Below are 21,253 nucleotides of genomic sequence, written 5' to 3'. Positions count from 1 at the left end.
ATCTGCCCAGGCCCAGTGTTGCCTGTGACTTGGGGAGGTAAGTCTACCTAAATCTGGGGACTAGCTAGCAGGCCCATTGGCTCTTGCATTAAGTTCTCTACCTAAGCCTTCATCAGTGACACAGTTGATAAGGTACCACAGCATCTGCCATTACTCTGTTTCATTTTTCAGTTTGTCCAGGTCTGGGTTATGGAAAAAAGGAGTGCTATGCATTAGGCCCTCTTCAGAGATCTCTACCATTAAACAGCCAGATAATTTGCACCATTTAAAAATAAAAATAAAAATGAAGAAACATTATATATTTATGGATCTAATGTCATAAATCTAAGCAGCAATTATATAGCATGTCATTTATTGCCAATTACTTTGTTCATGCTATGTTAATAGTGATAAACATGCTATGTTTATTCCAGTTAGCAATGGGCAGAGAAAACTATTATTTTAACACTTAACATGTTTTAATAGCCCCCATTTATAAAAACCAGAGCATCTTGGAAAGGTAATATGTATATGAAGTGATTTATATTTTTCTCCAGAAAAAAAAAAGGTATACCTTGTTTTTGGACCCAGATATTATAGTTGGAGAAATGTACTTTCTTAAATACAAACTATTTTGAGAGAAAAACCAGGAATTTAGAAATTAGGCTTGACTAGAAAACTCACCCGACTTTCTCTTTCTTTTTTAGCCATGAGTTCAAGTTCCTCTTTGGCATTACTCAGTTCTTTTTCCAGCCCTGCAACTGTGTCCAAGTCTCCTAAAATTGAAAAAACAGTACGAGTTTTTATCACTATTAACATAGCATGACCTCTGAGGCCTCCTTTCTCAAGAATTTACTCTGAAGACACACCCCAACAATAAAAACAACATATATGCACAGGTTGTTCTTTGCAACATGATTTGTAAAGGCAAAACACTGCAAGCAACCTACATACTTATAAAAATAAGATTAAGTAAGCCATAATATACCCACACCAAGGTTAAATCTCCTGTGTGATAATCATATTGTAGTTATGGAGGCAACTACCTGCCCCTCCCAACACTGAAATGTCATGTTACAGCAAGTGTCCTCAGCCTTCTTAAAAGATACCCAGAAGATATCACCCCCATTGTTCCACTGTGCAGGTTTGGAAACACTCCCTCCTGCGTTGCTGAATCCCTGCAAAGCTATCTGAAGAGGAGGATGCAATTTCCTTGGCCAAACTGCGTGCCCAGAGCAATCACCTCAATTCAACATAAGGAAAGGGCAGTTCTTCCTAGAATAGACTGGTCTTCATCCTTTCAGGGGAATGCAAGTTTAATTTTTCCATTAAGATAGGAAGGGAAAGAGAATCTTGGCCAAACCTATTAATAGAGAATTATGGGAAGGAAAAGCAGAGATTACCTAATGCAATTTGATGCTTACCTAATGGGGACTTGGGTACGTTGGTATCCCCTTTGGTGGTCAATGAAGTTCTATCATCTCTGGAGGGTGTGTGCACTGAACCCTGAAAATTAGAGGATGTGGGGGATTTAGGAAGATGCAGGAACCGTGACCACAGTGACAAGGACTCGGATGGTTCTCACACAGGTCAGATAATTATCAAACTTAGGCCTCAAATATCTACACAAGTCTACAGTCTTACTTGATCAGTCTGCTCTCCGAGGCGGGGGCTGATGGAGGTCACTCCAGTCGGCTGGCTAGAGATGAGTGCTTGGGACACCGTGAAGTCTTTCCCTCCTAAGTATTGGCGAAGGGCCTGCAGTTCTGAATTTCTTTCCATTAGGGCTTGCACCATCTTCTCGGCAGCAGCCTAGAAAGGAAATCACACGTGACATCAGAAAGATTATCTAATAAAACAAAATTTGTGTTCTGAAGTTATATGTTAAAAGCCAACTATTTATGTAGTCAGTTTTGGGATCCTAGAAAATAGTTTCCTTGCTTTCAGTTTATAGGGAAAAACATAATCAATGAGTAAAAAGTCTCTCATAGGTAGAATATTAGAAAAAAGAAATGAATATAAAAAGTATATTAAAGATAAAATAATCTGAAATTGGTTCTGCTAGAACTCATCATACCAAGGTGTCAAGATTCTGGTTTGGCCCTAGCTGGTTTGGCTCAGTGGATAGAACATCAGCCTGCAACAGCCTGCATCAGCCTGCGGTTTGAAAGGTCCCAGGTTCGATTCCAGACAAGGCACATGCCTGAGTTGTGGGCTCAATCCCCAGTACAGGGCATGCAGGAGGCAGCTGATCAATGATTCTCTCTCATCACTGATGTTTCTTTCTCTCTTTCCCTCTCCCTTCCTTTCTGAAATCAATTTTATATATATATATATATATATATATATATATATATATATATATATATATATATATATATTTTTTTTTTTTTTTTTTTTTTTATTTTTTTAAGATTCTGGTTTGAATTGGGACAACAGATGTCTCTCTTTACTCTGGGTAAAGTGTGTGTTAGTCCTTACCTGGCTCTGCCGTTCCCTGGTGCTCATAGACTGAAACAGGCCCTGAATCTCCATTTCGTGTTCCACTGCTTGTTTGTTTCGGTCACTTAGAAGGTCCTGCAGCATCCTTTCCTTGCGCTGTAGACGCTGGCACAGCTCCTCAGCGATCTCACTCTGCCCTGGTCCGAGTTTGCAGAGCAAGGTTGCACTAACATCCTAAAACAGAAGAAACAGTGTAAGTTTCAGAGGAAAGAATTCCCTCTACTACATATCAAAGGGATTTTTAACAATGTATCATATAAGAAAGACCTGTGAGATTCTGAAGAACAAGTATCAGTGTTTCATTTGTTTTTGTTTCCCCAGACCTAGCACAGGCCTGGCACATAGAAGCCTGTAAATACATTCTCAGTGAATGAACGCTGACAATACAGAAGAATACTATGGCAACTGACATACTGTTTTGAAATAACCAATTCCTTGAATTTATAGGAATAGAGATAACAGTCCCAGTGAAAGCCAATGACTCGCCCAGGCACAGAATGGAATTAAAAGACTTGGGAGTCACTGGCCTCCCAGATCTCAAGAGCCCTAATCCAGGACTGAGCTTATGTAACCGATAAACTGACTGCCAGTAAGTTAACAAAGTCTTGCCTCCACTTCTTTGTTCCTGTCATGCAGAGATGTCTGTAACTGCTGGATGATACTTTCTTGTTCCTTCTGCCAATGGCTGAATTTGGTTTCCATTTCTTCTTTCAGCCATTGGAGGTTTTGACAGGTAGCAGATAACTGCTCTACCTCCAGGCCCTTGGCCCTCAGGAGGCTCTCCATACTCTATGGACACAAAGAAAGCAACTGTAAGTCCAGGGGCCACTCCACACCCCTCAGGTTACACAAGAAACCCGGTCTACCTTTAAATGATCTTCATATTACCAACGATTTTACAAAAGGAGGAAGCTTAGTACCTAATCTAAAAATGCCATACTAATTTATTTATTTATTTTTTTAGAAACTCTCAGCTAGCTTGTAGAGACATAAACATAACACACATGATAAATGATGTATTTTGGAGTAGGCTATACTATATAGGAAGTGAAGAACTTCTTTAAGAAGTGGCAGATGGTTAGATGTACAAGCTCTAAAATAAATGTAAAAAATGCTCCCACAGTAAATATTACTAAAATAAACAAATGAACTGATCGCGGCTATACACAGACATGTATGTAACATTAATGAGAAAACCACAATGTAGTAGCTGCACCCTGGCAATGCCTATGTAAAAGTGTACAGATATTGGGAAGGGCTAGAAATTAGTTAGGACCATGCATAGAAATCCATAGTCACTGCTTCCCCCTACAAAATTCATAAAAGTGCTTAAACTTCTCACTTCCTAATCCCTGATGATGAAATGAATGACTATTATTTTTGTTTGTTCTTATGTATTTCCTTCTCATAAACAAATACGCTGGGAAATGAGAGCAGGGCTGATGCTTCAGGAATGCAGTCGGAGAGGGATGCCGAGTCAGGGCAGCTTGTGCTCCTACCTGCATGGTAGCTTCGTTGGAGGAGAGGATACCGCGCAGCCGCTCTAAGTCGAGATCTCGCTCTCTCACGGCCAGACGAAGCTGCCGCAACTCTTTTTCTTTTTCTTCTAGAGTGGAGAACTTTTCATCGATAGCCCGCTGCAAGGGAAGCAAGGACCCTAAAGCTCCGTAAGAGCCGCTACCCTGATCCCCCCCTTCCCAATAAGAATCCCAATAGAAAAGAATGGAGATTCAATTGTGAAAAGCAGCAAACCCAGCAGATAAAGATTTCTACAGGACCTATTTCCATAGCACCGTGAGCAAAATTATGGGACATACCTCTAGCGCAGCATCTCTATCTTGTATTCGCTGCCGCAGTTTCTCAAGCAACATTTCATTTGCTTCAAACGTTTTGTCCGAGTTATCTCGATATTGCAGGAGCTCCCTAAATTCCTAATGAAGCCAAAAAGATATTTTCCTTTATTCATTTATCCAACACTAACCGAATTCCCATACTCTGCCAAGCAATTTGTTAGTTATTCGGGATAAAAAAAAAACAAAAAAAACACACGTGATCTCTTTCAAGGGGAACAGCTTAGGAGAGATAACAAATTTTTAACTGCATCACATACACATACACACGTGCATAGGGGGACAGGGGATGCATTGTCTAACTCTGCCTGAAGGTGTCACTAGAGATCTCACTAAAGATTACATTTGCTCTGAGTCTTGAAAGGACTAGAAGAGGTGATGGAGGAGGTATTTCTATCAGAGAAAGAAAAAAGCATGCACAGTGTATGCATGCTCTAAACAATCGTATGCACAATAAACTATAAGGGATTCACTGTGACTGGAGCTTAGAGTAGGTGGCAGAAGTGATCACTGTCTTCTTTAGTGTTTGATTCCCCCCCTTAACACTTTCATTTTATCATCTGGGGAAATTTCTGTACATATCTCTTCACTTAGTAGGCTAAGAGAAAAAAAAAAAATAGGCTAAGAGCAGTGGCCATATCTTCTCTTTGTCCTCCTAGAATCTAGCATACTTTCTGACTCACAGAGGTGCTTATTTGTTTCCTGGACTTCCTGGTTAACATCCTGGTTCACAGATTGTACTTTATTTTGAACCTTCCTGATCCCCACCTCTCACTATTCTGTGTGTGGCAGGTACTCAACACAGGCGGACTGACATCTAGAGATTACATGGACAGGAACTTCAGCTCTCTGAGTCCAGTTTTCTATGAAATCACTGTGTGACTCACCTGAAGCAAATGTTCTTTGTGACTCAGACTATGGTTTAGGTGCTGAATGTGTTGCTCCTGGGTTCGAATCTCATTGTATTTTTCAGCCTCCAGGGTACAAAGCTGTTGGCTCTTGCTCTGTAATTCTTCTTGTAGCTGCTGTAAGGCTTTCCGCAATTCCTGAATGAAACAGATTCCCCTTATTTTACTTTTTGAAATTTTATAAGAATTTATTTGAGCCAAACTGACAACACAGATCTTAAATGGTCCCCCGTGTTCTCTTTTGTTAAGAATCTAACATTTTCACAAGGTCATTAGACATGGAGGCCTTAAAGCTTTCTGGGCATGCAGAACAAAATAAACTAGCAGAAAGTACAATCCTTAAAATTAATCAGAAATATTATACACAAATCAACTAGGAGGAGGGAAACTGCGGGAACTGTGGATGGGGGTAGAATGTAAATTTGGTAAAAATGGTAGACCTCTATAACTTTAAGGAGGACTCTGTCCCATTGCAAGCCTGGATCCTTTGCTTTACAATAAGACTAAGGATAGGATAGTTCAACCTTCCTTTTAAATCTTAAAAAAGAAGAGCATATGCTCTAAAACTAACAAGATAAAGAAACCATTAAAAATTATCTTTTATTAAAAACAAACAACATGTCTAATGGCAAGTGCCAGTCCTCTGACCTTGCTTGTGCTTCCACTTTTCTTTCTCGCTGACTTTTACCTATCCTTCAAAAATAACTTCGCAGCCCTCGCCTGTGTGACTCGGTTGGTTGGAGCATCGTCCATGCACCAAAAGGTGGCGGGTTCAATTCCCAGTTGGGGCGTGTGTGGGAGGCAATCGATCAATATTTCTGTTTATGTGACTGTACCTCAAATTAAATGACAAGTAACTTACAAGGAAAGAGCCTGTGATCTTCCCTATTATATTTCCAGAGCACAGCCCAATATCCGGCAACACGGTATGTGGGCAACAAATAAATTACTCAGATAAAGTAAGTGACTACAGGGTTCAACACAAACTGTCTTGATAAGAAGTTATTGTCAGGGCAAAGTCAGTCTGTAGGGCCACAAAATGATTAATGATTTACCTGGTTATGCTTCCAAGAAGCCTCTTTCTGCTGTTCTGTCCCATGGGCCGCAGCCTCAACAAACTGCACACACCGCTTGGCGTCAGCCAGCTGGCGTTCCTTCTGTCGTACGGCCCTCTGGAGCTTCTGTATTTCCAGCTGGCTGCAGAATAGAGCACTCTGCAGGTCCAACAGAGCCACTTGTTGCTGAGCTGGAGTACCCTCTGAGCTCTGAAAAGAGTAAAAATCATGATCACCAGGAGGGCAAGCACCAAGCTGCTGAGAAGACCAATAATATAGGTCACATCGAGTCTGCCTATGTGATCCCCACATACATGAAGCTGTCCAAGCTGGCTTTGGTGAAGCATTTCTCGGAGCTTTGCCATTGTGTCATTCTGACTTTCGATCACCTGGTATAACTCCTCCGTCTGAAAATGAGAGGGAGCACCGCACGTTAGTAAACGAAATGGTAATTAACTCCATTATCTCGCTTGTACAGGTTTTAGTAGCAGGACGATTCCAAATACCAACTCAGGTTAAGCTACAATTTCTCTAGGGTAAGATTTACTAGTCTGGCATCAAAAATATAGAATATTTGTTGACTTTAATGGGACACATCATTTCCTCACAGGTCCTTGATTGCCAAATATTTTACCTCACTTTCCCTGCTTTTCAGAGTTTCCTTGAGGCTTTGAATTGTACCATCTTGCTTCTGAGATGACTCCTGAGCAGACTTTAGTTCACAGCTCATTTCATTCAGTTTCTCTTGAAGAATCTGAATTCAGGAAAGTAAGAGAGTTTATTAGGTCAATTCTTTCTTTCTTTTTAAATATATTTTATTGAATTTTTTTTTTTTTTTTTTTTTTTTTTTTTTTTTTTTTTTTTTACAGAGAGGAAGGGAGAGGGATAGAATTAGAAACATCGATGGAGAGAAACATCATATCAGCTGCCTTCTGCACACACCCTACTGGGGATGTGCCCACAACCAAGGTATATGCCCTTGACCGGATTAGAACCTGGGACCCTTCAGTTCGCAGGCCAACACTCTTATCCACTGAGCCAAACCGGTTAGGGTCAATTATTTCTTTTAGCCTCAAATGTAACCATAAAATCCTCCCTCAAATATAGGTTTAGAGGATTCCTTGGGAAACATTACCTTATTATTTTCCCCCCAATATAGTGACCATTCAAGTCCTAAGCCAATCAGCAAGAGAAAGGGGCAGGAAAGATGAAATACTTCCTCCTACACTCAGTTTCTTCAATTCTCATACATTGTGCTTTTTTCTATGATGGCAGCTATCCTGGGCACTTGTCCATATGAGTCACTGTAGATCCTTTGAACCAAGACCAAGGAGCTTCTGCTATCTAGCATCATACAGGACTACACCAGGCCAGAAGCTCAGCATCCCAAATTGTGGGACTTTACTTCTAAGCAGATGTTAAAATCCATTGGTTAGGAAGGGGTGAGAAGTTAAGCTAAAATCAAAAGCACACATCTCCTATCTCCTGTCTTTAAATGTAAAAGTGCCTTATACATTTAAAGACAGCATTCAAGTTTTAATCACATACCTAAAAGGCACCAGAAACCTGATCTGTGCAGAACAGGCTAACATTCTGATGTGCAATAAATAAGAACTATACTTAAAAACACACTGTCCATCTCCCACGTCCTACTCAGAGAAGTTAACAGACTCAGCCAGAAAACTCTATGATCTCCAGGTGATTTACCTTGTTGGTAGCTTCTGTTTGCTGGATTTTTTCCTGGAGTTCTGCCAGGTGGGACTCAGGTACCGACTGTTGAGTTATAATGGTCTCATCTGAATTCAGCTTTTGTTGTTTGAATAACTCTTCAGTCATGGGCTAAGAAGAAGCAACAAAACAAGTTACTTGAGTTAAAAGTAGCCAACAATAAATTTTATCTTCAAAGGATGTTAGCATCTTTTGCTAGAGACTTAGAAAAAACAGTTGTTGCATGCATTATCAGAATGAATTCCTGAAGCCAGTCCTGTTCCTTATTAAGAGTACTGATTCACTTCCATCCTTACTATACTCCCTAGCTTCCCTCCCTAATTCTCCCAGCAACTCACACAAACACTACCTATTCAGTTAAAGCAATTAATTCAGAATTTAAAGAAAGGAAAAGTTATATTCCAACTATCTTTCTTATAGCATGCTTGCTCACATTATTGGAGACACTGGCAGATTTTTAATATGGACTATACATTAAATAATGGTATTTTATCAATACTAAAATTATATAATATATAATACTACAGTTATAAAATAAGAGCTGTCCTTGTCTCTAGGAAATAAATGCTGAAATATTCAGTGTAAAAATGCATAATATCTGCAACTAATTTTCAAATGGTTCCAGAATGAAAAAATAATGTGTCTATATAGACAGGGGGAAAAAAGTTAGCAAAATATTCGGCAGCTGGTGAATCTGAGAGTTCTATGTACCCCCCTCATGAAATTATTTCAAAATAAAAAGTAAGCCTGGCTGGAGTGGCTCAGTTCGTTGAGCTTTCTCCTATGCACTGAAGAGTTGCCATTGCTGTTTTGATACCCATTCAGGGAACATGCCTGGATTGAGGGTTCATCACATGTGCAAAAGGTAGCAGATCAATGTTTCTCTCTCAAATTGATGTTTCTCTCTCTCTCTCTCTCTCTCTCTCTCTCTCTCTCTCTCTCTCTCTCTCTCTCTCATCGTGTCCTCAGATGAGGATTTCAAAAATGATAATAAAAAGTAGAAATATTTTAAAATAAATTTAAAAATCCATAGTGGTCTAAGGAAAAGGTGTCTTACAGAAAGAGTAATTCACCAAAACAATTCAGGTTAAATTGTTATTTATATATGGGATGATCTAATTGATCATCCCATATATAAATAACACACACATGTATTATTTATATATGGGATGATCAATCAGACTAAGATGAACTCACTGAATTATACTAATATTCATTATGAGCTGAAAGTATTACTAAAATAAAGCTTTAGGGATTCACTGTGGCATTAAATTCCACCTCCTCCCTCCCTATTCCACCCTCTTTCCAATTAGAAAAATTATAAACCCATTAGAGGAAGAGAAAAAAGGCAACCGGTATTCATTTTTTATTTCCTTCACATTTTCGACCTCTAATTACCATCTTTCAGGCAGTGGAGTTACAGCTTACCTTAAGTCCCTAAGTCCCTTCTTGCCAGCAACTGGGAGCACAAAGATTTCAGAAGAAAAATCTTTTCTATTCCTTCAGTGCTATTTATCAACTTTTCTATTCACTGTGCATTACTATCTCCTCTTCTCACTGTGCTCTAGCCCCATACTATCCAGCACATCTCTTAAGTACCATGGTATACAAAGCATGTGGAAGGGAGCTACATATAAAGAAACATGGAAACACACGAAATATCAGCTAGGGACAAGCCTTATGCAGTAAAATAGAGAGCATGATAAAGCGACTAAGTTACTCTAAATTGGTTGGTCAGTGTGCAAAGATCTACAGAACAAGCTAGGCAAAGGGAACAGCCAATGGAGGAGACCTAGGGAGGATATGAGCTGGGAAAGAGAAAGGCCTAGATGACTACAGTATTGCTTCCAATAGAAATGCAATGAGCCAAAGACATGATTTTAAATTGTCTAATATCTTCATTGGCTAAAGTAAAAATAAATAGGTGAGTGTAATTTAAATAAAATACCTTATTTAACCCATTAGATCCAAAATACTACCATAAACAAGCAGTCAATATAAAAATGATTAACAAATCTTTTCATACTGTCTTTTGAAATGAAGGGGCATATTTTACACCTTCAGCACATCTCAATTCAGATTAGCCACATTTCAAGTGCTCAATAGCCACATAAGGCTACCTCGCTGGATAACATAGGGATGAGCATAAGGGGCAAAGAAGATAGTAATACAGGGTGAGATAGAAAGCAAGGCAGGGGTCAAATCATATATAGCTTTTGTACACCAGAGTTAATGAAATTGAATTTCATTCCCATTGAAATGAGATTGGACTGCAGTGTTTTTAACAGAAAAGTAATCCAATTGTATTTGATTTTTCAAAAGGTCACTCAAGCTGCTCTGTGATGAGTGGATTATGGGGGAGCACCAGTAGAAACAGGAGACTAGGCTATTGCAGTAATGTAGGTGAGAGGTAACAGCAGCCTGGCTTATAGTGGTAGTGATGGAGAGGGAGAGAAATGGGTAGATATGTTTTGAAAGTACCGTCAACAGGACAAGATGTGAAAGAGAAAAAGAAAAAAGGAGAAAAACAACTCCTAGAAAAACTGAGATATTTGTTGTGGTATAACAGGGAGCAATGTGAATTATGTCACACATGGGAGACATAACTATTTAATAGACATGTATAACAATTCTAAATGATAACTATCATTTATTTAATGATAAAACATTGTCTACAAAACCTGGCTTTTTATTTCCTCAAATAATACAACTTTCCAATAATATCTGTTATATTTTTCAAAAATTTTTAAAATATATTTTTATTGATTGCACAGAGGAAAAGAGAAGGAGAGAGAGAAAGAAGCATCAATGATTAGAGAGAATCACTGACCAGCTGCCTCCTGCACTCTCCCTACTAGGGATTGAACCTGCAACCCTGGCATAATCCCTTGACCGGAAATTGAACCCGCAGACTGACGCTCTATCCACTGAGCCAAACCAGCTAGGGTGATGTTTCAAATTTAAACTATAACAAACAGAATTAAAGAAAACAGCCTCATGTTTAAAATGGTAAGAACTGTGTTTATTTCTATGCCCTTGAAACCAAAGAATCTTAGCAATGTGAAAAAAACTTTAATTATTTGGTCTAATACCATCCTACATTAAGAGATAGCAAGTAATTTGTCCAAAGTGACACAGGTAATCAGGAAAAGGTTCCAATTTAACCGAATGCACTTAAGTTGGTAATATATCTTTCCTCTCTGTATAAAATCACTTTCTATCAGAATGCCTAAAATATTATAGGGACCAAAAGTTTTTTTGTTTAATAAGAACAATAAAAAGCAAGCAAACAAAAGATAGGCCTGTGTCCTTCTCAGGAAAATGTTCTAATCCTTTAGTGGTTCTCTTACAAATGAGACCAGATAGATAGACAGATAGATGATATTTAATATAAATATCTCAACAGCAAGTTTAAAGCCAACAAGGCCGTAGGAGAGTACAAATGAATCTGGATCTAACCTGAACCCATCTTGGCATAAATTACCATAGGAAACTCCTAATTCTATAATGAACTGACTTAAAAGCTAGAAGTTGTTTGTTTCTTCTTTAATCATAATACTTAATTATTTTACATCTCATAAAAATGTCCTTTCAAATATGAGTGCCAAAGAGCATTCTGCAAAGCCCCACTGAACCAACAGCTCATGAATTCTTGGGAAGTATCAAGTACCTAAATCAATCGCTCCTATGGAGATTTTATCGAGCCTGAAATTCAATAACACTTGATTTGGTTGATCAGTGTGAATCTCCCGACTCTCAGCTACTAAAATCACGTTGTAATAATTTTAATGAAGTTGCTTTTAACTCAGGACAAATCCAGTATCAGCAAAGAGAATTGCTTCCAGGCCTAATGTTGTATATTGTAAGACCTTTAGGCTAAAAGGCAGTCATTTAGGTCTTGCAGCATTTTTCTTGGCACGTTTCTAGTCCTCACAATACCAAGTCATTAACCTCAAACTGCTGTAATTTTCTCTTCCATTGTTGATAAGAGGAGATACATAAGAATCATCACCCGGCATAAAATTAAAGACCTAATCTTGTCCAGCATCTAACACATCTTCCAAAGGGCCTGATCTAGTTATGTAGCTAAACTGTGAGAGCTATGATTTACTATAGCCACACAAGAACAGACACTGGGATCGCAAAGCTAAGCAGAGATCTGCTCTTTGAATTTACACAGAAAAGGAAATTGCATGTGGGCCAGCGCTGAACTGCTGTGTACAAAGGTACCACGCCCCTCCTATCACAGCTTTTCTAGTCCAGGGCCACACCATAAAGAAGGAATAATTACCAGCTAGAATAAAGCTTCCAACCTTCCTTTAGATATTTAGACAACCTTGGGTATTCAGGTATAAATTCTGTACAAGGCAAAAAGCCAATTTACATAATATTAGAAAATTAATAAGCAGGAGAATGACACTGTTGCTGTTTTGTCTTTTAACACAAGGAAGGAAGAAGCAAAGACAGAGACAGTAAGAAAAGTAATCAGGAGGCACTTGATAGTGACATTTGAATAGTGCGCATCATTGGGAAAGTAGAGGATTAAACAAAGAATCAACATGATCTTATCAAACAATCTTGCTCTTTCTTCACATTTGTAGTAGAATATAAAGGAAAATTGACTTTTTTTGTGTTTTTTTTTTTCTTCTTTCTACAAATTAAAGGACAACTACCAAAAATAATTTACATTTATTTCTAATCTTTCCACATTTGTTCAGAGCAACAGACAAAAACCCGCCGGCCTTTGTTCCACCTGGCTCTGGTACTGCCATAAAGCACAACAGGCCTCGGGAATTTATTAATAGAAGTCAAACTGGTCTCAAGAACAGACAAAGGGTCCAAAATACACATTTTATTTACAAACACCTGAGCCCAGTTTATCTTCGTATCCTCCTTCCCCCACATCCTTAATTATTAGAGAAAATGGCTCAGTAATGAAACACCATCATTCAAGCTGAAGGTTATTTTCTCCCTCCTCCTGACGTTTTATTATTCAACAAACAGTCAAGAATGTAAGCCAAGTGATGCATGAAAGGTCATATACTTTGTTTTAAACATCTATTTTCCTAATGCCCCCATTTAGTGAAGTAAAGGGACTTGATGTAAAGATGCAGTCAAACATAGTTAAAAGGAATCCTCCTGGAATCCTTAGGTTATAGAAAAGAGACTCTGTTTAAAATAAGTATTTAATTCAATGTATATCAGGCAACGTAACTTAATGCACAGATGAAAAGGTCTTGGCTGAGAATGGTTAGGGGCCTTCTGTGCTTGGCTAAGTATTTAAACTATAAGCTTTCCAGATCTCTCAACTGAAGACCTATAAGAAATGATCTTTAAAATCCTTTCCAACACTAAAATTTGTTGAGTGCAGGCACCAAAAGACAGAATTTTTAATTAAATATGGATTTTAAAATTCTCTCATTTTGCCTCCAATTTTGTCTTTATTTTTCTAATAATATTGGTCATATATGAGAGGGGTTAAAATAAGCTTATTTCCCACCCACCCTGCCCCAGACTACTTTTAGATCCTAATATGAAAACACCATGTTTAATTGTGACATCTATGTCTAGTCACACAAATACTGTAAAGCCCAAATTTAGCTGTGAGGCTACACTCCAAGAAAAGGAAGCAAAAGAAAAGAAGCACACAAGCAGTAGACACCCTAATACTTAGTATTTTATACAAAGGAAAACATTATCAAACTTTTTCTAACACTTTCACGTTTACTGTTTTTGACAAATTTGTCATTGTGATGCAAGTTTTAGTACATATTATATATAAAACTACTTTTCAAAAATTTCAAGTGACAATCAACAATTTCATTTTTTTATTAAGCTGTAAATTTCTAGGATAATGGTGACTGTAGCAGGCTTTCCAAAAATGCCTTCTAGATTGACCACTTTTATAATGGTATCGCTTAAGAATTTGTATCAAGTAGAAAATGCCAGATGTCTCACAAAGATAACAGAATCTAGCATTTACTGTTGCTATAGAAACCAAATAGCATTTGTCAGATCCCTGTATACTAGTGTAGCTGAATTTTAAAAGTGACATGAAATCTATTGGCCAGATGTAAGCAGCTCAAATTAAGATCACTTGCTATCTCCTAATCATTTAGACACTCAAGAGTATAATGGATGGAACTCTATTGCTTGATAATGGATGAATCCTTTCTTAATATCATATCTCTCCTAAAAGAGCTCAATAGACTAACTGGCTGTGAAGTTTTATCCTTAAATGACATTTTAAATGACAACACTTGAATTCCCAAATCTCTTTTATGAGCAAGTCACCACCACCAGTCCTTTATTATTTAGTATAAATTTGCCCAAATATGACAATACTTTGGTGAATTCATGTTTCCCCAAACCTTTACCCTATGCTCTAATCAGTTTGAAGCTTACCTGGGAAAGAACTCCCTTACAGAATGGGAGAAAACATCTACAAATCTAAAAATTAAAACAAAACAAAAAAAGAAGGGAGACAGGGGTAGAGGAGGTGTGTGAGAGGGAAGAAGAGTTCCAGAGCCAGACATAAGATGATGTCTTTTCATAGGGTCAAAGTGAATTCGAACTATGTAATTGCAATTTTGATAATGGGAAGGCCCATAGATGTTGCTACAAAGGGGTTTGTGGAAAGCAGATCATTTGAGTGTGAAGCACATTCTGGATATTACATGGGACACAAGCGAAAGGTGCAAAAACGGGCTCGATGGTGAATTTTCTAATTAACCTTCACTTAGAAATCATGGGAAGCTTGAGGCCGGATCACGCTAATAAAAATAAAAAAAAAAGACACCATGTATGTAGCCACGTTGTATACCTGGACCCGGAGTGGCAAATACTCTTCGCAGAGATCATCCCACAGCTCCTGCAGGTCTGAAATCTCCAGGGAGTAACTGGCAGGTGTGCCGTCAAGGGGTTTCAAAGACCGGTTAAGGAAACCGGAACTCGCTCCATCTGTCACGCTGTGGCCGGGCCTGGCTCCAGGGGGGCTGGATTTCACTGGAATAGGAAGCCTGCTCCCTCGGGGGCTCTGGATGGGTTTATAATCAAGACCTTTGATCACGCTAAGAGCCAGCTCCAGCTTGTGGTTACACGCATGCTGCGGCGCCTGCTCCTCTGAGCAGCAGTCGCACTTGGCAAGCTCCTTTGCACTTCTCTCGGGTTCCTCGTCCTTTGGTTGTGGAGGACTCGCCTGGACACTCGCATCCAAAGACTCCACCGAGGATCCGGGTGTCCCTTCCTCCATGCTTTCTCCGTCGGGGGGCACCTTCGTGCTTGCTAAGTCTGGGGCCCCGACCTCGGACAAGGCCGGTTCTTCGGTGCAGATGCTGGTGGACCACCTGGAGGAAGGGCCACCACACATGATGCTCCTGGCCACCTTGCGAGGCACTTTGCAAATGGCTTCGTAGTCGGAATCGGCAACCCGCAAGGTTGCACAGCCGCGGCATCTCCTGGGCCGGTGTCCAGGGCCTTCTGAGCCGTGGCAGCTGTGCAGCTCCTGGATCTGGTCCTCGTTTTCCACCCAACACTCAAACCCCGAGTAGGCGAAGTCCTCCTGGAGCAGCGCCGAGTACCTCACGTCGGGCAAGCCGGAAATGTCCACCGTCCCGCTGGTCCCCGCCTTGGCCTCGGCGCCGGCGCCGGAGGAGGCGGCGGCGTCCTCGTTATTCCTGCGGTACAGGCTGGCGATGCAGAACTTGAGGCGGTCCTTCTCCAGCAGCAGCTTCTGCAGGCGCTCGATGGACAGGGCTTCGATGCGCGCGATGACGGTGTCGAAGCGATAGATGCGGTCGAGCATGAAGGCGCACTTGCTGCACACGAACTCGGCCTTGCCGTCGCGGGAGACATCCTTGCCCAGGACGTGCGACAGCAGCACCTGGAGGTTGAGCTTGGACGTCGTGTGGAAGAGCCAGCGCCGCTGGTTGCCGCACAGCTCGCGGGCACAGATCCTGCAGATCTCCTTCATCGTCGCTCTCCGCCTCCTCCTCCCCGGAGGCGGCTGCTGCGCGGGGAGGGGGTTCACTCACCGGCGCGGCGCTGCGCTCCGTCTCCCGCCGCGGTGGCTTCGCGCCGGCATGGCACCGCCCGCGCCGATCCCAACCGCGCGGGGGGTCACCGCTGTCACCGGCGCGCGAGCTCTGGGTACCGGAGCGGCCGGCCCCGCCCCTCGGGGAGGGCGCGAGCGCGGAAACGCCTCAGGGCGATGCTAACGTGACAGCGGAGCAGGCCGCCGTGCGCGGAGCCTGCAAAGTCTCCTCCGGCTGTCTGTCCGTCCCTCCCGCCAGCCGCCAGCCGCCGCGTCCTCCACGTCCTCCCGGAGAGCAGGCTGGGTGCGCGGAGGCCGGGCTGCCGCCCGACACGCTGACGTAGCGGCTCGGACACAGAGGATCAGATTTCAAAATGGCGTCAGCGGCAAAAGCTCCCGCCGCCTCCCGCGGGGCCCTCTGGGAACTGTAGTCCGGGAGGCCGCGCCCCGGCTCCGCGCATGCGTGGTGGCGAGCGCGTCCCTCCGCCCCAAATCGGGTCACCACCGCTCTTTTGCGGGGGTAACAGAAACCTGGCCCCATGTGTGTTCGCAGTGGCTAGCAGGAGACAGACGCTGACCAGCGGCAAGCAGGCCAGGCCACTTTCATCTGCTAAGATTGCACCAAAAAAGCGCATCGGTTCCCGCATGGGTCCTCCCTGCCGCCCTGCACAGCATGTCCGGAGGCTCTGCGCGGGGAGGAGAAAGCCGAACCACCGCCCCCTTCTCCCCACGGGTAGTGCCACGTCCTCTGGACGGAGCAGCCAGCCAGGCAGCGCCACTAGGAACCGCTGCGTGCCGCCTCCCTCCCGCCTGCAGCCCCACCTCCTCTTCCATCCAGTCCGCTGCTTGCATTAAAATGCCCTGAGGCTGCAGAGGCGGCCGCGGAGAAAAAGCGGATGAACCAAAGGGGGCGCGCGTAGGACGGGTTTTAGAAGGCTCCATTCAACCTCCCCCTGGACGCTTGGGTGTAACTAGAAAAAAGGGCAAGCGTTTCTCTACTCGCGATTGGGAGTGGGTGATAGTTAGGGTAGGGTTAGCACCCCCGGATGATTTACCCTTTTCTTTTTAGAAATTCAGATTTGGCACAAAGCAATCACCCGAGAGGGTCCAGTAAATGCTACATGAATGGAGCTGGTTAAGCAAAGTTTAAAGACAATGGAAGAGACAGCGGGCTGTTTCAAGATGGAGAGACACCTGAGAGTAGATTACCATCACCCAATTCTCTTTCTGGTTCTGGAACAAAAGACCTGGCTTCTCTGAGCAAGAGTCCAGAATGTCAGGGCATACTGCTCTGCAGATTCAGGGCTGGGAATTTCTCGGACTTTAGTTAGTACCCTGTTTTATTCAACACTATACAGTTGTAAGTTACCCCACCCTTGGGTATACAGAACGTGGGATACACAGGAAGATTGGAGGGAACCTGGAGCTCTGACTCGGAGAAATCCAGGTGTCAAATCATTTACAATAAGGAATTTTCTTGTGAGAGGCATGCAGACACCTCTCACCGGAAGGAAAACAGCCCCAACAATTACCTGGAGTCCCCCAGCGCAGAGCTTTCCCAGTGGCAATAACACTGAATTTTATTAACTTGACCTTGTGAGAGGTCATGGCCAGCAACAGTCTAATATATCTAAGCCCATACTCCCCAACCTGGAGATATTCAAATGCCTTCAACGAGAGTCCAGATAACTTCCCAGACTTCTTTTGGAGGATTAAATGAGATGATGTGGGAGGGGTACGTTGACAGTAAATAATAGCAAATATTGTTATTTTAACGTCATAAAAATATTTTAAGTAATTTTAAAACTTTGTGGGGCGCTGCACACCTAAGATTGTATTGTTCTCTTATTTAATCACCAGAACAAAATCTTAGTAGCTCCATTGGAAGAGTTTTGGGCTGCACAGGCCACAGAGCTCTGCATGTGTGATTTCACTAAGTATGTATGTTCTGGCCCGAAAACCAAGAATGCAAAATGGAGTTCCGAATAAAACTTATACAGCTGCTAACCCCTACTGTGTCATAAGAATAGCTTTGAAAATTGGGAAGACAAAATGTAGCCCAGAAAAAATGTTTTATAAAAGGCCCACTTGCAAACTCAAAATTTTATAGCTCCTATCCATATGAGATTTGGAAAATATTATTGTACACACCACTCATTTATGAGTGAAGCAAAGCATGTAAGGTGAGATTTAGGGCTTCTGTGATGATTTAGAATAGAATGATTATTTCTAAAACTTGTCAAAGGTACATAATAAAAAAAAATTTGAGAGCAGGGTGCATATTATAATAAGCTATTAAGTAAATAAACTATTGATTTTATATATCAGCACTCTGCCTCAAAATGTATTGATACATGCAACTGTATGTCCTAAGTCAGATCACTTATATCTGGCCCTTAATTTCCTAATCTACAAAGTAAACGTTGCATTTAAACAGTGGTTTTCCACCTTTGTCATACATCAGAATCACCTCGAGGAGCTATGAAAGCACCTTGCTGGGACCCAATCTCCTCAAGTTTCTCATTCACTTGGTCAGGGTGAGGCCCAAGAATTGGCGTCCCTAACAAATCCCAGATCATGCTAATAATGCTGCTGCCTGGGGATCACACTGTGTAAACCACTGCATTAGAAATATTAGTAAAATCTCAGTCTAAGATCAGAAATTCTTCAGATAGATTGAAAAACCCACCAATGAAGAACTACTTATAAAACGGTTGACCTAAGAGAAAACGATATACTAATTTGGAACAAGTTTCCTAAGTATTACTGTGGTCAGGACTATCTCTATTTTGATCTCTACATGTGGGGCCCTGGGAAGGATCTCTGAGGACCATAGTCACATTTGTACCCCAGCACTGCAGTGTGTCTAAGACCTAATTCTGGGCTGGGAGTTTCCAACAGAATCAGATGTGGAAAATCCCCATGTCTCAAACCAGTTGTATTAGGTTTCATTGCCCTAGTTATGACATTGAGAATAGCTGTTCCAATTACTAAAAACTACGAGAGAAAAAAAAAGTGGTTTGGCAGAGAAGTAAAGCCGATGAGGAAATGCAAGAATATCAATCAAACCAGTTAGGCTTTATGGTAATACCACAAGCATGATTTCCCTGTGCTGCCTGGAAATCTTTTAAGATGTCAGAAACAATCGTGTTTTGCATTAATGACAGCATTTCACAACACTTCTCTAAAACCAGCAGATTTCCAGTTCAACTATAGATTGTAGTCATATGGGTATGGCTACAGGATCCCTTAAAGCAGGATCCCTTAAAATAGTAAGCATCAGAGTCTTTCCAGTTAAGTTATTAAATACCCATAGATACTTAAGTGAATTTTATAGTAGTGTTACATCAAGCAACCCATGAGCAAGAATTTTTGCAAACTCTGTCTTTTTTTCTGCCTTCAGGGAGCTTTTAGTTTAGTTGAAGGGGAGGAAATGTGGATGCTACAAGGAGAACAATTGGTTGGTAAATTAAATGGTACTGATTTAAATTCAATGTGACTGCAAAAAAAAAAAAAGTTGAGATGAGCATGGGCTTTGTAGTTAAAGGGCACAAGAGCGGCTTTTGAGATGGGTCTTAGAATGGAGACAAAGGAAGGGACGGCAGAAAAAGGGAACAGCATTGTCAGAAGTCTGTAGGTAGAGGGAGACAGTAGAGATTTTGCCGGGCATTGGAATGGCCAGCTTCATTCTACTCAATACATCTTATCCTGTGTAATTTCTCATTCAAAGAACATGTGTGAAGGGCCAACTGCCAGCCAGACTGTCCTGTGGTGCTATGGAGGAGGGCCTTGGCAACTAGAATCAGGACTTAATGCTATAAACGTGAGCAGAGATGGCATGATGAAAACTTTATTTGGGGAAGATTAGCCAGGCAACATTCAAAATCTCAGTCAAAAGATCAGAAATTAGAGTTTCGGGAAGATATTTGGAGATGATTACAGGAAGACCTGCTAAAACGCCACTGCAGTTATTCGTATCTGGGGTAATAGAAGTCTGGGGTGGAAATGGGAAGAAAGTGGTGTGAATCTGTTTGAAGGCATGAACAGCGGGACTTGACATATAGGCAGAGAGGGTGAACGAAAAAAAGGACTGAAAATGGAGGTAAGGTTTTTGGTCTGGAAGACTGATAGATGAAATGGTCTAAATGGGCAGAAATGTGACATTGAAGAGTCAGTTCATTTACCAAAAAATAATAAAAAATATGATTCGGGATCTGCTGAGTTTAGGTGACTTGAGAAAACACTTCTGCAATCCAAGCACATGTGAGAGGGGACAGAATTTCATGGAGGAGAGCATTGGTTAACAATGTATAAAGCTGGAGATTCCTCAGCAGGAAAGAGAAATTTGATTGTATAATTTATCTACCTGGGTGGACATGTAAGCGTAAGAGTTGTTGCCTTTCACTCCCCAGAGTCCTTCCCTATCAACCCAACACTACATTCATTCCATCCCTTTTCTGAACATCTTTAGCTTGTCCAGAAATGTTGCTTCCCATTTTCACTATGCTTTCCACTTCAGGTTCTGGAAACCTTAGAAGCTTATCATTATGCATACTTATCTCCACTGTAATGCTCAATAAGCATTTTCAATGAAGCCATAAAGAAGGCCCCTATTTTTCCACTTCCTGTGATATTGGAGAACTATGATTGTCTTAGCTGATAAGACCTGCTTCTGATACATGTTATCAATGGGGGTTATGTCTGGGAGACAGGGATGCTGAATGAAGTTTTGTCAATGAATCTCCAGCGTCCACACTCATCAGCTTAAGAAGGGGATGCAGAAATGCTGTTCTGAAAGAAAGAAAAATCTTGTATGAAGTTGGCTGGGGCTGCCTGAGCTACTAATCCCTGCAAGGTCTTCAGTCTCTGCCTTGAGCTTTGGAGCGCATTATTGCCTTATCCTCCACTACAGATCTCTCCATGGTAACGCTGGAATGTTTGCTATTTTAGGAAACACGCCCCACTGCACAGCAGCGTCATTTGCATTGGGTTCCAAAGAAGCCATAAATGCGGTGTCTGCTATTTTGTGTGGGTGCCTGATTGTTCAATGCATGCCTCTCCAGAATTCCGTTGTTCTGTTTCCTTTTCGGGCCAGCCACAGTGAAATTACATGGTAATGAATCTTACCTTTTACCGGGGGAAATGGAGAGAGAAAAGGGAAAGAAACAAAAGAGTTCCTCTAGACCAGTGCTCGGCAAA

At 41.5% G+C, this 21,253-nt stretch overlaps 1 protein-coding gene across 26 annotated transcripts in view; it reads right to left on the bottom strand.

The window, feature by feature from the left end:
* The window catches only part of LOC118727187 (myomegalin), a 136,690-nt gene that overhangs the window by 43,979 nt on the left and 71,458 nt on the right, over nt 1–21,253 (bottom strand). For 12 of the 26 annotated variants that reach the window (XM_045586976.1, XM_045586979.1, XM_036452707.2 and 9 more), the window contains 12 exons: nt 8,002–8,133; nt 6,929–7,048; nt 6,609–6,701; nt 6,295–6,504; nt 5,219–5,377; nt 4,299–4,412; nt 3,981–4,118; nt 3,091–3,270; nt 2,461–2,655; nt 1,624–1,791; nt 1,404–1,485; nt 664–755 (listed from right to left, as the gene is read on the bottom strand). In XM_045586976.1, the coding sequence (XP_045442932.1) occupies nt 664–755; nt 1,404–1,485; nt 1,624–1,791; nt 2,461–2,655; nt 3,091–3,270; nt 3,981–4,118; nt 4,299–4,412; nt 5,219–5,377; nt 6,295–6,504; nt 6,609–6,701; nt 6,929–7,048; nt 8,002–8,133 (1,683 nt within the window). Of the gene's footprint in view, nt 1–663; nt 756–1,403; nt 1,486–1,623; nt 1,792–2,460; nt 2,656–3,090; nt 3,271–3,980; nt 4,119–4,298; nt 4,413–5,218; nt 5,378–6,294; nt 6,505–6,608; nt 6,702–6,928; nt 7,049–8,001; nt 8,134–14,845; nt 16,791–21,253 lie in introns of those variants that run through there. The other 14 variants (XR_004990518.2, XR_004990519.2, XR_004990517.2 and 11 more) reach the window with 4 other exon arrangements.

This window comes from Pipistrellus kuhlii, unplaced genomic scaffold (genome assembly GCF_014108245.1).
Source record: "Pipistrellus kuhlii isolate mPipKuh1 unplaced genomic scaffold, mPipKuh1.p scaffold_m20_p_24, whole genome shotgun sequence".
Lineage (NCBI taxonomy): Eukaryota > Metazoa > Chordata > Mammalia > Chiroptera > Vespertilionidae > Pipistrellus > Pipistrellus kuhlii.
This window is presented reverse-complemented; position numbering and strand designations above follow the sequence as displayed.